The 19,851-nt window shown below is 44.1% G+C and overlaps 2 protein-coding genes across 5 annotated transcripts in view; one reads left to right on the top strand and one right to left on the bottom strand.

Moving 5' to 3' along the window:
* The first annotated feature begins 166 nt into the window (after window positions 1–166).
* On the top strand, window positions 167–10,289 carry LOC143296466 (uncharacterized). Of its 2 annotated transcripts, none has more exons than XM_076608415.1 (2): window positions 167–4,018; window positions 4,126–10,289. In XM_076608415.1, the coding sequence occupies exon 2, from the start codon at window positions 8,892–8,894 to the stop codon at window positions 10,149–10,151; it is 1,260 nt and encodes a 419-aa protein (XP_076464530.1). In that variant the 5' UTR covers window positions 167–4,018; window positions 4,126–8,891; the 3' UTR covers window positions 10,152–10,289. The 2 variants fall into 2 exon arrangements, with proteins under 2 accessions (XP_076464530.1, XP_076464529.1); XM_076608414.1 differs by having other exon boundaries at window positions 167–4,270; window positions 4,306–10,289.
* A 396-nt stretch (window positions 10,290–10,685) lies between these two features.
* The window catches only part of LOC143296465 (uncharacterized), an 80,322-nt gene continuing 71,156 nt past the window's right edge, over window positions 10,686–19,851 (bottom strand). For all 3 annotated transcript variants that reach the window (XM_076608411.1, XM_076608410.1, XM_076608412.1), the window contains 5 exons: window positions 19,386–19,454; window positions 16,221–18,470; window positions 15,575–15,706; window positions 14,587–14,739; window positions 10,686–12,761 (listed from right to left, as the gene is read on the bottom strand). In XM_076608411.1, the coding sequence (XP_076464526.1) occupies window positions 12,724–12,761; window positions 14,587–14,739; window positions 15,575–15,706; window positions 16,221–18,470; window positions 19,386–19,454 (2,642 nt within the window). In that variant the 3' untranslated portion in view covers window positions 10,686–12,723. The remainder of the gene's footprint in view (window positions 12,762–14,586; window positions 14,740–15,574; window positions 15,707–16,220; window positions 18,471–19,385; window positions 19,455–19,851) is intronic.

Genomic DNA, 19,851 nt, shown 5'->3' with positions numbered 1-19,851 from the left:
CCTTGATTGTCTTGTGCACTTCAGACACATCCTTGATTGTCTTGTGCACTTCAGACACATCCTTGATCGTCTTGTGCACTTCAGACACATCCAAAGAACAAGAGATTTCATTCTTCTGCTTTCATCAGTAACTTCACACACACACACACAAAACAACAGATGTGTTCAAAGTATTTATTATTTAATGTGGAAAACAATTATGAACAGATGAGATCCTCCTCAACCAGTCTCTGTTTTTCGTGTTGTTCAGTCAAATGGCATGGAAAATATACATCTCTACATTTTGGAACCAGAAGCATCATTATTTTTGAGTGTATATAACCAAGTCAACAGGCATACGCCTTCCAATCTACACATGATTCTTTCAATCTGTACAGCCAACAGGCCCTTGCACAGCATGTGGGCAGCACAGCAAGAAACAAATGCAAGGAGCAGAACAAGAACAAACAATCCATTCTGGCTCTGTCCCCCCCATTTGTAGATGACACTGGTCATCGGAAATACCAACACGAAACTCTTGCACACCTCAAATGTTCCTCACACAGCTCAGCTGAACGTTAACTGTCACCCACAATGCTATCTGGTATTTAAATTTTCCTTCATTCTGTTGAATGTGAAGTGAATAGTATTTCCCCAATAATTCATCTTCACCAATCTGCTGATGTCTTTGGGGCACCAGTGAACACATCACTGTCCTCACTCATGCAACATCATTATTTCCTGACGTGCCTCTGCACAGAAAGACTTTTAAAACAATATATATGTATAAATGTTGACTCCTTTTCTGTAGATAAACTGATGATGTCCAACTTGATTTTAAAGCATCCCTCTTCCCTTCCCACCATTATGGGGGAAAAAACGAAAGTTGATATTCAATGATTCACCAGCAGGCATAAACACACACACCCACAAATATCCATCAGCCAGCCACACCAAGATCAAACATTTCAATGGCAGGAAGAGAAAGACAACACATACGGGGTGAGAAAGGTGGATGGGTGTGGGGACTGAAACGGCTCCATACCAACCCAAGTAACCAGTGACAAGTACAAAATAGGATTTCACCCCAAGTGTTTGATTTGGCAGAGCGCAACTTCACAATGTTTACATAACAGATGATTGTTATATCTGATCTGAACATTCCCCTGTGAATGTCTGGTAATCGCCATTCAGTCATGAATGTAAATGAAGATGGAATGAATACATGTCAAAAAACAAGAGAAAAGACAGAGACACAGTGGCAGACATGCATTCAGTGTCATGGCACTGTTTGATTTGAAGGCATGCCTACTGTCTAGTTCACGAGAGAGAGAAATGTGGAAAGAGAAGGTGGGTGCTCACACCACCTATGGGTTTTGTTTTGCCTAATCTGGATTCTTAGCCTAGAATCACACTGTTGGCAAGAATATCTGAAGAAAAGGTGTAATGCTCTCTGAAATGTGTCAAACTGAATGCAGCCTGACAAAATTAATATCACTCTTCTTGAATCCTGGAAAAGGGACTCATTTGTAAAGATGCATTGTGGTAAGGATGTTTAACTAATGCTGATGCCAAATAAAGCTTTCTTGAGGATTGGCTTACAGCTGGCCGACACATTATATGACTGAGAATTGTGGACCTCTGGATACTATGCAGTGGTGCTCTGTGACCCCGTGAGCCTCCAAAGAAAGAAACCAGCCAGTGGGTTTTCCTGCTTCACGTGGTGGTGGTTCTGTGCCAGATAAATGTCTGCCACAAAGAGGGCTGGCACTACTGTCTCTCCCAATTACAAACATTTAGTGAAATATTTAACCTTTCCACTGATACCAAAATACAATACCATTAGTTACTGGGTACTTACCATTAAAAAAAATAAATAAAAATTTTTAAAAAAGTGGCTGACCGAGGGTTGGCAGTGACTGCCTGGCACGAATATGCACGACACGTGAACTGACCAAAACCTGGTAATATGGTATAATGTTTGTGTAAAACTTCAGACTTAATTTACAATTTTTTCTTCTTCTTGGGTTTATCTGGTGTAGTTCTGTTTAAAACTTTATTCTTTTTATACTTAAATCCTACAATCAATGATGAACCGTGATGAGTAGAAAAACCAAACCAGAGTTCTGACTCTACACTCTCAACACATACCACTTCACGCAGAACACATCTGCCTTGACCAATATGCAATCAAGCATTCCTCACTCGTACCCACAATTCAGATCTTCAGGGAAAAGTATGCATGTCATATACACAAACTCCAACTGCTTTGCTTGCTGAGCTAGGCACAATAAAAGGGTTTATGACAAGGATTTGGCGCCAGCAATGTCTTTTTGCCAAATCGCAGATGACCAACCACAATACTTTCTGAATCTCCAATGAAATGCTGACCTTGAGGCCCCTTGTCCTAATGATACAATGAATTTCAATCCCGACATGAAACAGTCCATGCTGCAACAAAAGCATTCCAATCATCGTATTGCTGCATAAGTTTAAAAGAAAAATATGTGAAGGGATAACAATTCACCATGAAGTCATACTAATACAGTTATTCAGTATGACAATTGTTTTTATCAAAATTCATACACATTTTGTCTAACATTTTCAGAGAAAAACAATCACCACAAGAAAGGCCTGAAAGTGGCATGTTTGACGAGAGACGAGTGATGACATTCCCAGTGCTTTCAGATGACAGTACTTGGTTCACTGCTTTCACCAATCCAGGCAGCACAAGGAGTAAATACTGGAGGCGTTGTATGAGAAATCACGCATGGCTGGCAGGTTTGTGAAGACATGAAGCATCACCTTCACAAATTCTGTACACTGTATAGAATGATAAACATTGTGAGCAAACAGGCACGGTTGAAACACGTTTAAAATCTCATTTCCAGTCTTGAGGTGCCATTTTCGTTACAGCAGGCTTTTTTGCATCATCCAGTGACAAACATCAACATACTTCTTAAAAATTAACATGAGCAATTCAGATACATTTCAGTCTATTTCATACATCAGCATCTTATTTTTCAGCACACAATGAAAGGAATGTCCCAGTTATTTATTTTCAAAAGAACTTCACAAACAAGCCAACAAAGTTTACCTGTGAATCTTTTATTTGCAAGATTCCAGTGCCTACTTACCCTCCACCCTCAGCCCCCATTCCCAACCTCATTTACATACCTGATGTTTGTATGCAAATAATAGAACATAATCACAAAGCTCGCTTGTCCAGTTTAGTTTAGAGTTCATGCTAAGTGTGGATACCTACACACTAAAGAATAGTTGGGCAAATCTGTGCCTGATACGTTCACTGGTCTTGCTGTGATGTAAAAAAAAAAAAAAAACAAAACAAAACAAAACCACCTTTCGCTAATTTTTCTACAACAGTAAAGCGAGTGTCTGAAAACAGTCCTTTCCAGATGCACATGAATGTTACCATTACCTGTTTTACTCCTATTATGTACTGGTAAGTATTTCTCCATGGCAAGAGGGACTTTAATCAGTGCAAATTCCCAAAAAATCTTACAACCTGAACATGGAGCTTATAACTGGAGACTGTACAGCAATTTCAAAGACCATTGTTCTCTGTATCACACACTCTTTGTCAGCTGAGCAAACAAAACAAAGAAAATGTACACTAACCATCTGTGTTGCCAGTTGCATCTGTGACTAAAGCATCAAGGATTGAATACCTCTTCCTTATGGACAGTCAGCCTGAACCAACTACATTCCTGGACCTCCCCAAACCATTCCTTTCTTCACACTCACAGCCTACATGCACACCGCTCATGAAGTGTCTACCCCAACTGTACTTTGGCATGGATCAGACCTCCATTTCTCATGTTTGAAAAAGTTTGTCATGTACCTCTGACATGGAGCTGTGAGCTCCCTTCTGCATCAATACTGATTGAAAAACTTGCTGATTTGCTGTATTAAGCATCAAGCAGTTAGTCACACCAACAGAGACAAGGCTGAATGTAATGGGATGTACTGATGACAGAGACAAGGCTGAATGTAATGGGATGTACTGATAAGAGACAAGGCTGAATGTAATGGGATGTACTGATGAGAGACAAGGCTGAATGTAATGGGATGTACTGATGACAGACGAGGCTGAATGTAACGGGATGTACTGATGACAGAGACAAGGCTGAATGTAATGGGATGTACTGATGACAGAGACAAGGCTGAATGTAATGGGATGTACTGATGACAGACAAGGCTAAATGTAGTGGGATGTACTGATGACAGAGACAAGGCTGAATGTAGTGGGGATGTACTGATGACAGACAAGGCTAAATGTAGTGGGATGTACTGATGACAGACAAGGCTAAATGTAGTGGGATGTACTGATGACAGAGACAAGGCTGAATGTAGTGGGATGTACTGATGACAGAGACAAGAAAAAAACCAAGGGGGGAGCAGAATGGGGGTAGGGGTTTCATGCTTTGATTGCAGCTGAAGTGAATAGAGAATTCACTTCCTGGATGATGGAAAAAAAAACAAAAAAAAACGGAAAAAAACCTAGAAGAAATCCACTTCTTGGGATGAAAAACAAATGTGGCAGATTTGGCAAGCAGAACAGCAGTCGCGTCCACACCTGATGAGTCGAACACAACTCTAAAAACACTGCTTCACTCACACCTTTCAATCATCCTCAACAGTCAGCATCATTACCAGGCATGACAGGAGAGCACATGAACAGAACAAGAAAACTTCTATATTCTGACACATAATCACGTGCTTTCAATTAACTACTGAACATTTTTGCTCATTTCAGTATGGAAATCATATCATCTCAGATTTCTACAATTATAACAAGATTCAAACTCATACATTAATCATATAGTTTAAAGATGGCTACTTGTTTTCGACTTAAATGGGTTCAAGATATATTTCTATGCGTGCAAGTGCACATCACTGAAAACCCTTGTGTTTGAAGAATCCACAAATCAGATCATCCCTTCACAGAAAACAGCAAGGAACAAAGTTGGACACCGAGAAAAAAAAAATCATTTATAGGGGGAAAATAATAAAACCCAAAGTATTTCACAGAATTACTTAAACTTGGAGACCAAGAAGAAAAAACATTTAAGGGGGGAAATAATAAAACCCAAAATATTTCACAAAATTACGTATCTGTATAACTGTGAGGCCAGTAATGCTTAAATATCCTTTGTACACACTAAAATAAAAGTAATGTCTGGAAACAAAAATATCACACAGGATTTCTTGGCCAATTGGTTTTAAAACTTTGTAAAGATGGCACAGTGAGCAGGATGATACTTTTGGTTGATGTTTTTCCAAAGACACCTTTTTGTTTCACCTTACTTAACCTGACTGATGTGTCGGGTGAATCTGGCCTCATCAGAAACATCCATGCTTCTTCATGAGCTGTCACGCTTTGCATGGGATTGGTCTACGATCATCCAACAAATCAAGCTTCAGACTGTAGCAACATTTGTCAATGATCATCCCACATCTGACAGTTTTAATGGAGTGGTGAAGTAAAGGACCAACCACATAGAAAGCATGGCAACTGTAGTATCCACCTTATATTCTTTGTGAAAAAAAACAACACATTTACTGTAACAACTATTACCATAACAGCAAACCGCTGGTATTTATCCCCCCCTCCCCCCACATTTTTTTTTCCTTCCAAAGCTCGATAAATATTTAGGCTGCATAATCAATGAATGAATCATCTACAACAACAAACACGTAACTTAATTCTGCTAATTCGTTATCCAGCACCTCTGGACTGACGGTTTTGGTGATTAAAATGTAAACAGTTGGGGGGGGGGGGGGGGGGAATCCCCATAAACAAAATTAAAGAAAACCTGGCAATATCCACATTTCCTCCCTTGTGTTTTTCCATTTATAAAACGGAAAAAGTTGTAGTAAATTGGTAAATAACATTGTAATAAATACTGTGTATTTCTTCCACTACTCTCTTTGACTGGCCTTTTTTTATGTCTCTTGACAGGGGAAAAATTGTAGAGTATACATTACAATGTTATTTAAACAAATTTACAATTTTTCTGTCTTCAGAATGAAACTGAATGGAAAGAACATGGGGGAAGAAATGTGGATATTGCCGAAAACCCAACCAAAACAACCAACCCAAAACAGACACAACAAAATCCCACCCACCCCCAAAAAACCCTGTATTCTAATGTGGTTAGTTGTGCGTCATATCAGACCAAAAGGATAAACTTAAGTACTGCATGCAGCATGCACTTTGTGCATGTAAAAGAACCCACTGCAAGAAAGAGGCTGTCTCTGGCAAAACTCTGTAGAAAAATCTACTATGTAGGAAAAACAAAAATGCTTACAGAAAGAAAAAGAGGTGTCACTGCACTGTTGCCACGTGCTCTCCAAGGGGAGAGCAGCTGAACTTCACAGAGAGAAACAGGTTGTGGCAAAAAAGTAATACAATACAATGCTCGACAGTGGCGGAGTTGTGAACATTGTTTCTGTGGGTTCAAGTGTGGCTCAGAAATCTGATGGCTGGAGGAAAAAAGAAAAGAAAAGAACAAAAGCAAACACAGACCCAGGTTCCACAACAACAGAATATCCTTTGGAAGCACTCACCAGAATCCCTCCATATACATGTCACCTCAGATGTCTTATTTTTTCCTTCTACATTTCATCCCGAAAGTGATGTACACTGCACTGCGATGCCAATCAGACAACAGCAGATAATTTTAATATATCACAGTAACAAACATTAAGAACAATATCTAAGACATTAAAAAATCAAATTAAAAAAACTAACACTTCTTTTCCCTTTCCCAACTGGAGAGCCAACAGACCATGACACAAAATGCAAGAAGTCATGCAATTTATGAAGATCTGCCATCTCCTGAACAAAAGTGATAAAGACAAAATGAACAGCAAGGTTCATACAGGTTTTGTGAGAAAAAAAAAAGCCACGAGGTTTCTTAAAAAAAAAAAAAAAAAAAAAAAAAGAAGAAAAAAAGAGAGACAGAGAAAATATCAATCTAGACGTCTGTGAAGTTCAAAGGTTTCCAAAGATATGACCAAACAAAATTCCATACTTTTCCCAGACCTGTTGCAGATCAGACTGAAAGTTTTCTCATACTGAAGTGAAATGAAAAACTTGTCTGCAACATTACAGACAAATACTGGTGGATACCCTTATATCGACATTCAATTTTCATAATTTTTTGATGGATTGTTTTTCAAATACATTAAGCTCTCTGCTGAATGGTACTGGTCAAGAGTTGACGTATCTCAGGAAATGGTCGCTACTGAATGAGTAATCAGCTCCAGCTGGAAATGGCGCTTGATTGGCTAACAGTGCAACATCTTATTACTGAGTTAGCTGCAAATTTTTGCCAAACAGTGCAGCAAACCTAAACATTTAGTCTGCATCAGTTTGACATGGTGCAGTTGTTGGCATCCATCTGTCTCGAGAGACAATGGAACTCTGCGCCTTGTTCAGTCAAGTTGTTGAGTCAGAGTGCCTGCTGTGGCTGTACAGTGTACAGTGAGGGCACTGAAGTGACCTCTCCAGGGCGTGAGCCTGGGCGAAGTTTATGGAGATCCTGGGCTGCCCAGTTGTCAGAATCCCCCTCTCGGCCTCACCGATGTAGTCCGAAGGAACAGAGAGTGGGATGTGCAGCACAAGCTTGGCTGCAGGAACTGCCGGTGCAAAGTTGATGTGACGTCCAACCGCTTCAGGGGCTCCAACTCCGGATTTTTCCTCAGGGTTTACTAACTAAGCCTTTCCCATGACCCGGGTATGCCGCAAGGCAGCGGAGGATTTGGAGTCAGGGTTTTCCTTCCCCTAGATGAACTGCTTTCCCAGGCTGACGAGCTCCATCTGCCTGAAGCATCTGGTTTTGAGGCACCAGAGACCCGTCTTTAGCCCCTTCGCCTGTCAGTAAAAGCATTTCCGCCAAGCTTAGAGGCTAAGCCACACAAGGAGGCCAGGAATTGGGCTTGGTTGTCAGAGGCTATTTGAGACAAACCTGTATGGGAGCACTTTATAGAGTAGTGACAGCTTATCATGCTACAGTATATTACACCAAAAGGAAATTTTCTATGTAAAATTACGTTTAAACAACATACTTACCGTGACCCAACTAGTGCAGACTCCGGCAGGGGTCTGACATTCCTGTCCTGTCCAAACTACTATCCGCCTATGCGGAGAAAAAGAGAGCAACTACGGCCGATAACCTCCCGGAAGTAGGTAACCTCCCCTTTGTCCCACTAGCTAGCGCCCTCTTTTTCCGGCAGCCATCTTGACACCTGTTCCTGTGCTCCGCATACGGCTTAGTTTTTTTTTTGTATTTCTTTCTGTCTGTCGACCCCTTGGCATCCTTGTTGTTTGTCTAATTATGCCTCCCAACAGGTCGCATGATTATGTAGCTCGATTGGGCGATCGGGCTAAAATTAAGGCGCGATCGCAATCGATTTGCGGACACTCTGGGCCCTCTACTTTGGGCCCGGTAAACAACACCGGCCTGCAGCCTTCACTTCCTCCTCTACCTCCGGTCGACTCCAGGCCCCCACTGCCTCCGATGTCTCCTCCGCCGACTTCTAGGGGTTTGTTACCCCATACTCAGGTCAGTGGTGCCATTGACAATATTCTTTTTCATCCGCGAATGCCGGCCCTCTCCGCACTTCGGCACAATCCAATACGCTCCGCGACAGCAGCCATATTCGTTCAGGCGGACCAATGTGGCCGCCTTCAGGCTACGTTCACATCAGCCATCCCTCTCTGACGCCAGGGGCCAACCCAGGGGGCAGCCCAGGGCGCACAAGCGTCATCAGTACGCAGCTCGGCCTCCACACAGGCCAACAGCCAACTCCAGACCGGCCCACCCCCCAATGACTCACCCCCGCCCTTCACCCACCAGCAGCCAGCAGGCAGCCTTTCCAGGCACATGCCAGCGTGGCTATCCCTCCCAGCATGCCAGTGGGTCCTCCGGGTGATAGGGTCGGGGTTTCGCCTACCTTGGCTCTCCTCCAAAGCACCTCTCACCCTCTCTCCTCCTCCCTTCCCCCCCCCCACAGGGCGACTCAGCCCGCTCAGCCCTGCGGGACGAAATCATTTCTTTCCTCCACAAGGAAGCCATAGAAGAAGCCCCTCCTCTGCACCAGGCTTCTTCGGCCGCATCTTCGTCGTCCCCAAAGCCTCCCGCGGATGGCGGCCGGTCCTAGACCTTTCCCTTCTAAACGAGTACCTCCAGTACAAACCATTCTGCATGGAAACACCCGCATCAATCAGGGACTCCATCAGGCAAGGCGACTGGGCAGTCTCCATAGACCTCACAGACGCATATTTCCATATCTTGGTTCACCCCAGGGACCGCAAATGGCTACGCTTCTCATGGGATGGCAAGTCCTTCCAATTCAGAGCACTTCCATTTGGCCTTGCGCCAGCCCCCTGGGTCTTCACCAGGGTGGTCAGGGAACTATGCCTAGCTCTCAGGAGCAAGGGCATACGCCTAAGGGTCTATCTAGACGACTGGTTGATCCTTGACGAGAGCAGAGCCCTCTGCCAGCACCACCTGAACCTTGTCAGGAACCAGTGCCAATCGCTGGGCTTTCACATGAATGCAGAAAAATCGGAACTGGAGCCCTCTCAGCAGTTCGAATTCCTGTGTATGGTGATCGACTCGGTATCAATGACCATACGTCCGGCCACGCCCCGCCTCCACAGGCTACACAGTCTCCTGTCTCAGCTATCACAGGCAACCCCGGCGTCTGCCAGGGAACTTGCCTCTCTGCCAGGCTTCATGGAGTCCCTCGCTGCACTAGTTCCACTAGGGAGACTACACAAACGCCCATTTCAGCGTCACTTCCAGGACAGGTGGTCCCAGTCTTCACAGGCATGGGACACCCGTATACCTCTGGGCACATGGTTCTCACAGTCGACCCAACGCTGGATGGACATGCAATGGCTCAAGGCCGGGGTTCCAATCTCGAACCCAGCACCGGATGCAGAATTGTACACAGATGCCTCCAACATGGGCTGGGTGCCCACATGGACAACCACACAGCCTCGGGGACTTGGAACCCACAACAGCAGTCGTGGCACATCAACAGACTGGAGCTGGAGGCAGTCTTCCTGGCCCTCCAGCACTTCCTCCCCCACGTGTCGCACAGGTCGATCATGCCATGCACAGACAACACGACGGTAGCATGTTATCTGAACAAACAGGGGGGAGCTCACTCACACCAGCTGTCCCTGCGCGCAGAGACAGTCCTCCTCTGGTGCCAGGAGCACAGCATCCACCTGACAGCACATGTCCCAGGCAAGCTCAACATTCTAGCAGATTACCTCAGCAGATCCCACACCGTGCTCCAAACGGAGTGGACCCTGTCACACTCAACCCTTCAGCCGATCTGGGACCACTGGCACAAACCACATGTGGATCTCTTCGCCACAAGGTTCAACTTCCGCATTCCAACATACGTCTCCCCAGTCCCAGACCCGCAGGCCTGGGCCATAGACGCCCTATCGATCAGCTGGTCCAACCTTTCGGGGTACGCCTTCCCCCCACTTCCCATCATGGGAAAAGTCCTCAGAAAGGCAAGGCTGGAGAGTGCCGCCCTGATTCTCATTGCACCACACTGGCCAGCACAGCCGTGGTTCCCCGATCTTCTCCACCTCACTCACGTTCCCCCACTCCGTCTTCACATCGGCAGACGCTCCCTAGTCCAGCCCTGCTCGTAATCCAAACAAGGGTTTTGTTCAAATTCCAAGACTCTCCTGACCCAGTTGAAAGACTTTTTTCCATCATTGGAAATAGTTCTCTCATTTTTCCAGGACTTTTATAGACTTCATGCAATTGTGTATGAATCACGTCAATAAATATCCCGGAGTGAACCAGGCCAAGAGAGAGACACCTGCAGTGAATATCTGAACAGCACTCTCAAAGATGTATTCTGAAGTTCTCCAAATCATGTATGAACACCAACCCTAGCCCCCCCAGAAAAGGGAAGAAAAGGGTCTGACAGTCAGCACCATAAAGAAAGAACATGGAATCAAACCAAACAATGAATTTGATAAAATGTATATATGAAATCAAAAAAACAAACAAACAAACAAAACACAGAACATCAGAAAAATCAACACATTCAACAGAAAGAAAAAAAAAAAGGGGGACAATCACCAGATAACAAAAATCAGATAAAAAATCAACGGGGGGGTGTGGGGAAAGATTACAATCTCCATGTTCAATTTCATTCCACAACAACATAAACACAGAATAATCTGGTCAATACTAAGTGACTGTGTACCCGTATTCATCAGCAGAGCTTTGAATACCTTATCGCACAGAGAAAAATCAGAAAAAAGGATCCATGAAGATTGTTACAGTGTGACACACCACACTTCCTTTACATACACATACTCTTTTCCCCCAGAATTTTGGGACATTTCATTTTCTATATATGGATGATAAAAAGAGTGATGAAGATGGAAGCTATGGGAGTCCATGTAATTTCTCAAGGATACAACTCCATGCCAAAACCGGGCCTTGAACTGATCACTTGTGAATACAGGATTAGAAGTCAAATGCCAAACAGATTCTGCCACGGCACCTCCCAAGGCTCTGCTCTCATAATATCTCCCCGAGTCAACCAGGCTGAGATACAGACACTTGCAGGAAATCTGGGCAAAAATCCCTAAGACACATGACATCGGTGAAGTGCATGATCCTCAACAGTACAGTCCCAGTCTTGCCATTCAAACCCATAGTTATGGCCAGAAGCTGGCTGTGGACCAAAAATACACTTCTGTCTTCCCAGTCGTCAGTCTGTGACGCTGACCACTTCACCACAGAATGGTCACTCACACAGTCTTGATCTTGCATTGTTTGGAGTATTGCTGAAAATCCAGTCTGTTCAGATGTCCTTAACTGTGAAACATGCCAGCATGACAAAAGAAAATTCATGTTTTGCAAGTTGCATTAAACAGAGTGAACTCTAAGAAAATCACAGCTTTTCATTTTTCCATAAATTTGGATTCAATTCATGACCATATGAAAATAATCATCTTTTGTCTTCTCCCCACCCCTCCCCTTTGTCGCTACAAAGTTGCATTGAACTGATTAAACAAATTTTCAGACTGAAAGTCTTTATTAACCAGAAAGCTGATAAAATCAATAAAATACAATAATCACTGATTTCTTTTTCCACATACTTTTCTTCTACAAACAAACTAATGTGGAACATACTCGTACAACTCAACACTCCAAGGTTGGCAGGTCTATATAAATGGCTTCACATTACAGTATGTATACATAGATGGACAAAAATGTGTCCACAGTTAAAAGCCTTCAAGTTTTGTTTCTTCAGTCCACAATCCCCCCTTACCCTCACTCTCAGACATAAATCACCAACTGCTCAGGGATCACCCCTATACACATCTCTCACATCAAGAGTGCTGCCGTAATTCCCACAGGGCCTCTTTAAAGTCAGAACCACTGACGCTCACATCACACATACAAACATGCGCACCTGTGCACATAACACGCCCCCCACTCCCCTCACCTCTCTCTCTCACAAACACACACATACACAAACTAAAAATCTTGTCTTCCATCTTCCAAACCCACTTACTGCTGCTCTCTGCCCAGCAAAAGTCACGATAAAAACACAGGAAACATGGTTGGGATCATCTTTTCATTGTTAAATACTATGACAGGTAGAGAGACACTGTTGACAAGGAACGTCAGGACATCCCATGATAGTGAAGTCCAGTGATTTTCAGGACGCCTCTCTGTCTCCAGTGGATGCTTGAGAACCTGAACACAGCACAACTGATGTCAGAAAAAAAAAAGAAAAAAAAAAGAAACAAAAATATTTAAAAAACCAAACTTGAAAAAACACCAAAAGACAGTTTCAATTTTTTTCTTTAACATACTTATCAGGACCCACTGGTGTTGACTGTGCCAGGGGTCTGATTCCTATTCTGCATAAAAAACAGTCCACCAAAGCAGAAAAAGCAAAAGCAGCTGTGGCTAAGTAGCCTCCCTTAGTATATTACCTCCCTACTGTTTATGTATTCACCATCCTCTCAATGAATAACCAAAAGCACAGTAACATTAATTTCTTCAAGAGCACAGAAGGCAAAGATCCCTGATGACATAAGTGAAGACTCAAATAGCCAGAGCAATGCAAAAGAACAGAGCCTGGAACTGGTCTATCCAACCTCTCCACACTGTTTCTGCAATTTGTTTCTCAAGTAGGCATCACATGATTCAGACAACTCTATGAAGTCACACATCTGCTGGGCAGATGCTTGATCAGCCGCATTGCCAAACATGCTTGTCAGGCCTTGAGTATATGCATTAACATTTTTTACCCATCAGAGTCGATTTCTTCCACAGAATTTTGCAAAACACTGTTGCCACGGGTTCTTTTTCAGATCGCCAAGTGCGTGCTACACCTGGTACCTCAGTTTATCATCTCACATGGATGACTCAGACACTCAATTTGATTTTCCCGTCAAAGTTTGGAGAAAAGGCGAGAGCAGGAATCAAACCCAGGCCCTGATGGACACTGGGTTGGCAGATAAGCGCCTTAACCATTCTGCCACCTTCCTCCAAACAAACCTCAGGCACTGCCGGTGCCTGGACTCACCAGCATGTGGCAGCAATCACAATGGAAACTGAGGGCAGCTTCCCACAGCCCTTCACTGGCTGACAGAGGACCAGGAGGACCTTGACTGCTTGCTGCCCCATCTTTCATCACCAGACCCACCTACATACATCGCCACGCTCTTGTCTGTCTGCTGCAGTCTCTGTGCCAGCTGTCCACAGGGAGTTATCAGTCAGATCCCCATGAGGTAACCCGCCAGACCAGACCCTGCACTGTCTGGTTGTGCCTGTTCCCATTCAACACATGCAGGTCACTACCTGCCACACCCCCTTGCTGATGACAATCATCACTTAACCCTGGAGTAAAGACTATCACCAACAGTCCCCCATGAATCCACCGACACCAAACACCTTTGACAGGAACTATCCCCAAACATGAAGTGCGAGGCGCCATGAGAGCAGGGCAGGAACCCAGAGGACTATCCAGTGGCCAGCACGGCAGTCACAAGCTGCCTCCAGACAGGGTGCAGAGAAAGGCAGGCCCTGGCTGAGGCCAAAAGGCGAGGTCAGGCATGGACCCTAGTGTGGGCACACCTGGAACCCTTCAACAGCACATGGGTCAGGGTACAATCTCTGAGGACCACCAAGAGGATGTCTGCTTAATGCCTCCACTTGGCCAAAGTACAGTCAGAGACTGTGTGAATGAAGAATTCATGCGAATCACTCCTGAGGAGGAGGACATACTCACAGAAAGACATACTCCTCACAGAAAGACAGAGGATACATGGATGGCTGGAAGAGCAACCACATTACAAACCATAATTTGTTGCTGCAAGTCCCCAGCACAGAAGCAACACTATCTTTCAAATTTGATGCTGATCACCTTTGAAATTCTTGAGAAAACATAAATATTGAAGTTTCCCACACACAAACAACATTTCAAAGTAGTTAAAAAGACTCATTTTATTTGTACATGTGAGTAAAAAATCTTCGCTGGGAATCTGACTGACAGACTATTTATAGAACTCACTTTCACGTTCCTTTTCCCTTCTTCGAGCACGTTTACGCTTGCGATCGATAGCTGCAACTTCAGCTTTGATGCCCTGGTACACCTTCCGAACCTCCTTCATCTTGTCCAGTAGAAACTGAATGCGCTGCTCTCCCTGTAAGTGTTCACCAAGATCTGCAACACACACACACCTCATTATGAAGATCACAGCAAAGTGCAGAGGTAAATTAAAAGTGCAGTGATAAATCTAATAGCCACTGTTACTTAATGACATCAGAAATAAGACATTCATGCGTTTCTTTAAAAATAGCACACGTTTTCACGAAAATATTTATTATAGACCATACATCAAAATATTTCAGACATGCACCTAACTCAACATAATGTACAGCTCAATTCAACTGAAATTACTATCATGCACTCCTACAAATGACCAAGACAGGCCATTCAAATGTTGTGATCATTGTGATAATTTTTATTATTTACTTGAAAAATAAGGTTAAAGGTTCTATGGTCTTTTAATGTTTTATGGCTATAGGAGCAGTGAATTCATATATATTCAGTCTATGGATCAGCAATGGAAGCTCTGCTATTTCAACATTCCCCAACAGAAGTTGGGTACCCATTCACACCTGTATTGAAGTGAGAAAAACTGGAGCAAAGTGCCTTTGCCAAAGACACAGCACCATGCCGTCACAGGGGCCCAAACTTTGATCACTGATGAACACTGGATCAAACGTCCTATGCCTAACTGACTCTGCCACAATACCCTTTATTTACCTTCTTAAAAAATATATATAAATTGTGAAACTTTTTTTTGTGTGTGTTCAACATCAGAAAATGGGGTTTCACATAAAGAGCTGGGCCAGAAAGAGACAGAACTCTATTCCATGTCTTTCAATTCTTTCATCATGTCAACCAACACTAAAATACCAACATTTCTGTTGACAAAAAAAAAGAAAAAAAAAAAGAAAAGAAAACACCAGAAAAGTCATCTGATTGTACACACCGTCAGCGAAATGGAACTTGGGAGGTCGAGGGGTGCTACTCTTTGTGGCGTCCCCGTGTCCTGACGACACCAAGCCACTGTCCGTTGTGTTCTGATGAAGTGGTGACCGGCTCTGGGAATCATCATCTCCATCTACAAAGCAGCACACATCACTTGTGTACGCAAATGAAGTGAACTGAACATAGATCCACTATGATAACTGGCTCATTAATGATGACTGTAAAATAATCAAAATGAATAACATTCATGAAGTTCTGAAAATAACATTAATTAGTCAGTATGTTCCATTTCAAAGCAAAATATAAATAATGGGACAAAACAATAAAAAGTAAAGACAATACCCTATCATATCTTTAGATTTCTACGTTCCATTCCCTTCAAAATGTTATACAACACAACCACCGCAGTTTTTTTTCTCTCCTGCTCTTGAATAGTGTAAGACCTTTTCATTCTGAAGTTCAAACTAAAAAAATTATTCATACTGTCAACGTAAGTAACACTCTAGAACAAATAGACACTGCAAGATGATTATCAACCATTCACATTTTAGAGATTTTATAGATAAGAATTACTCAGATTAAAGAGGCAATACAAGGACTACAGAATTTGAATTCAAATATACAATGACAAGACACTATCCACTCACATTTAGGAGACTTTTTGTTGCGTTCCCCCCTGGTTGACCGACTGATCAGCCGCTTCTTTTTCTTCGCAGCAGCTGCTGCGTCATCCTTCTTTTTCCTCTTGGTGCCGACTGTATCCAAGGACTGTGAAGGCTGACCATTGGACTGCACACCACTGCTGCTGGAGGGGAGATTTTCACTGGAGGTGCTACTCAAGCTAAAGTCACAACCAGGCGGAGACTCGCTCCCACCTTTACAAGTTCTTTCCACCGAATCTAAACTGTCCAAGTCCTCTTTGAGATTGTCATGGCCTTCAGAGGAAGAGGAAGCCGAATTGGCCTCATCTAAATCGTTTTCCGGTGTGGTAGGAGGAGTATTATCTAGCACCGTGTTGCCCACAGAGCAGGAGGCTTTGGGCATGTCCCCTGCACAGTCTACGCGAGGCTCCAGCACGGCGGCTTGCTTCACCACCTCACGCACCCCCTCCAACAGGGGGACCAGTCTGTCGCTGGGCCCACCCCCTGCAGCACCCGACGTGCTGGGCACTGGGCGGATCGAGGCCATGCTCAACACTTGCAAACCAGACGGACCAGCTTTCGGGGCTGACACCACCAGTCCTTGTGGACTGCCACCAAGTGCAGAAGCCGAGGGCAAGTCCCCATCTGAACACGCTTCTTTCACAGGAACAGGCTCACAGGGCTCTGTCGATGGGAGTTTTTCATGGTGCAAAATAGCGGGAGGGACATGCACATCCAGGGCGGGGACTGACACAGGGAGAGGATCTGCATGTGGTTCTGTGACGGAGTCTGGTGCCTTTATTTCCTTTTTCTTCCGCCCCACTTTTCCTTTCAGTGATTTTACAGGTTTCGCAGGCTCCTTTTTCTCTTCTTGTGCAGCTTCAGACTCCAGAGCAGCACTGGCTGGAAATATTTTCTTCCTCTTCTTTGCTGGCTTTTCCTCTTTGGGCTCTGATGGGGGAGGAAGAGGAAGTGAAAGGTGAGTCATGTCATCATTTTTACATGATTCTACCACACTGTTAACCGTTTCTTCGTAAGAACTGGTGTCCACTTTCACCTCCCCATCGGCCACTCTCTTTTTCCGGCCTTTTTTCACAAGAGACGGGTCCTTCGCCTTCTTCTCGCTGGGTTTGGTTGGAGAGTCACCTTCTCCACCCTGTTCTTCCGTTACCTTTTTTGTTTTTTTCTTTACCTTCTTCTTCTCCGTCTCTAAGCTCTTCTTCAACTCCTTCTTGACATCCTTCTTCACATCTCTTTGGAAAATGGGTAGTGGTTTGTTGCTGGGATCCCATTTCTTGGTGATCTCTGGTTGCCATGGAGATGGCGAATCAGCCTCTGTATCGTTGAAGTCGTAGGGGGAGGGAGCGACATCCACAGGGGCAGGTTTCACATCACTGGGTGGCGAGGTCATGGGCTCCAGGGTGGGAATCTCTGAAAAAGAAGTCCTCATCTCATTCTGACGGCTCTTCTTGAAGTCGCGACCCAGTTTCTTCCCTGGCTTCAGCCTCTCCTTTTCTTTGCTGTCCTTTTTGTCCTCGGCTGGCGGTAAGTCCAGCTCAATCTTCTTCAGTTGGGGGATGGCAGGGTCATCCAAGGGGGCAGCCTTCTCCACTTCCTGCTTCACCACCACAGGCGATGCTTCGGTACAAAAGATATGAGCGGTTTTCTCCTCCTCAGCTTTCTTTTCCTCCTGGACCTCCTCTTCTTCCTGGACACTGACCAGCTCTGGAGCTCTCTCTTCAACTTTTGGCACGTCTTTTACCTCCTCTGTCACCAGTGCCACCTCTGCCTGCTTCGTTTCTTCCGGCTCTGAGGGTGGGTCCGGAATGGTCTGTTTTTTGTTATCCTTGATAGTGACAAAGCTATCTACAGGAGCTGAAGGTGGTGGTGGTGGCGGTGGGGGAGGCAACTGAAGTTCCATCTCCTTTGAGGAGTCTGTACCCTCTTGTGAGACGATTTCTGAGACTGGTTCTGTGTCTACTGCAGGCTGCTTTAATTTTGATTCAGGCTGTTTCAACTTCAAGTCCTCTGCTTTCACTACAGCCGGTTCCTCCTCCTGGGGGGGGAGGGTAGATTTTAACTCAGTGGCTGGCTGGACAGAAGGCAGTGGTTCCTCTATCTCCTCCACGCCGGCATCCAGTTCCATCTCCTTGGGCTCCTCTTCCTCCTGATGCTCTGAGATGCTGTCCGTTTCCACGGGAACCACTGGAGAAGGATCCACCTCTATGTCCGACTCGCTGCCTCCTTCCACATCACCTGCCATACAGAACAGGTTGTGTATTCTGCTGTCACCAATTAAATAGTTCACAACATTGCCTGCATTACAGAAAATGGGTCATGTATTCTACTGTCACCTCTCAACTACTTCACAAGCTTTGCTTTCACTCCTGCAAATGAAACCAGTTGGTCCAAGAATCTTGTTATAATGAAAACTTTACCTTGTCACATAAGCTACCTCAGATTTGTTTTCATTCTGAAAAAAAAAATCTACACATCATTATCAGCCATTATGCTGAAGTACTGTGTGCCACAGATTGTTAAGTTTTGATGTTCAGAGACAGTAATTACTAAGGAAATGCACAAACCCAATTGTTTCTGCAGAAATGTTTTTTCTCAGGTTTATCAGTGAGATTTTATATGCATGACTGTTGTTAACCTGCCGTGTATGCAGCAATACCCCATTTTCTGGGGTAGTTAGTTACCTGGTGAGATGAAAATAAGATATTCTACCAAACTCCCAGGTGATTATAAACATGCAGGCTTACAGGCGCCTTGTCTCTTGCATGTAAATACACACATACAGTTGATCAAGCAAGCACATCAAAATCTTGAAATCCCTATCGTCTTTCAAGTGGATCTGGAAACATGTACATACCCACCAAGCCCCCCCGCCCAACCCCCCACCAAACACCCCAAAATGAAACACAGCTACCTGAGAAACAGTTGGGGGTGGAGGTGATAAAACCAATCATGGACATCAAAGTCCACTCAAGGGAGTGAAGGTGTGACCACAGCCAACAAACACTGAGAGGCAACCAGTGGACTGAGGGAAGTGTGCGACAAACAAGGCACAGACCACAACGACTACACCCACATGTCTGTTATAACATCATCCAACAACCCTGCATCCCTCCATGTAGTGACAAGTCAAGACACCACATGGGTTCTTACCTGTCACTGGTTCGTCAGGAGACTCATTAATACCCGAACTTCGCCGTGTGATTCTATGTTTTGTTGCACCTGAAAGTGAAAGACATTTCTTTAAAACATGGCTTCACTGAAAAAAAACTACAAACAAAAGAAACAACGAAAAAAATCAAAAGGCAAAGCTTTTATGACTCATGAGTGATTCCAGCTGTAGAACAACAATAAAACCAAAAATGCTGAGGTGGAGAGGGGTGAGGGGGAAATAGGGGAGTGGGGAGTTACCAGTACACACATAGCCATCCAAATAATACTTTTGCTCATCATCAGAAATGAGTGATTAACTGTTAACTCAAAGTTGTCTGTTGGAAACTGAGCAATTCTATCTTACACAGCCCACGTCAATCAGCATTTAATTGTTTTAAGATCATAATATGAGTCTATCAAAGCTATAAACTGTCCCCGTCTTCATTATGACTTTTGGGCTTTAAAG

This window comes from Babylonia areolata, chromosome 21, assembly GCF_041734735.1.
Source record: "Babylonia areolata isolate BAREFJ2019XMU chromosome 21, ASM4173473v1, whole genome shotgun sequence".
Classification (NCBI taxonomy): domain Eukaryota; kingdom Metazoa; phylum Mollusca; class Gastropoda; order Neogastropoda; family Buccinidae; genus Babylonia; species Babylonia areolata.
This window is presented reverse-complemented; position numbering and strand designations above follow the sequence as displayed.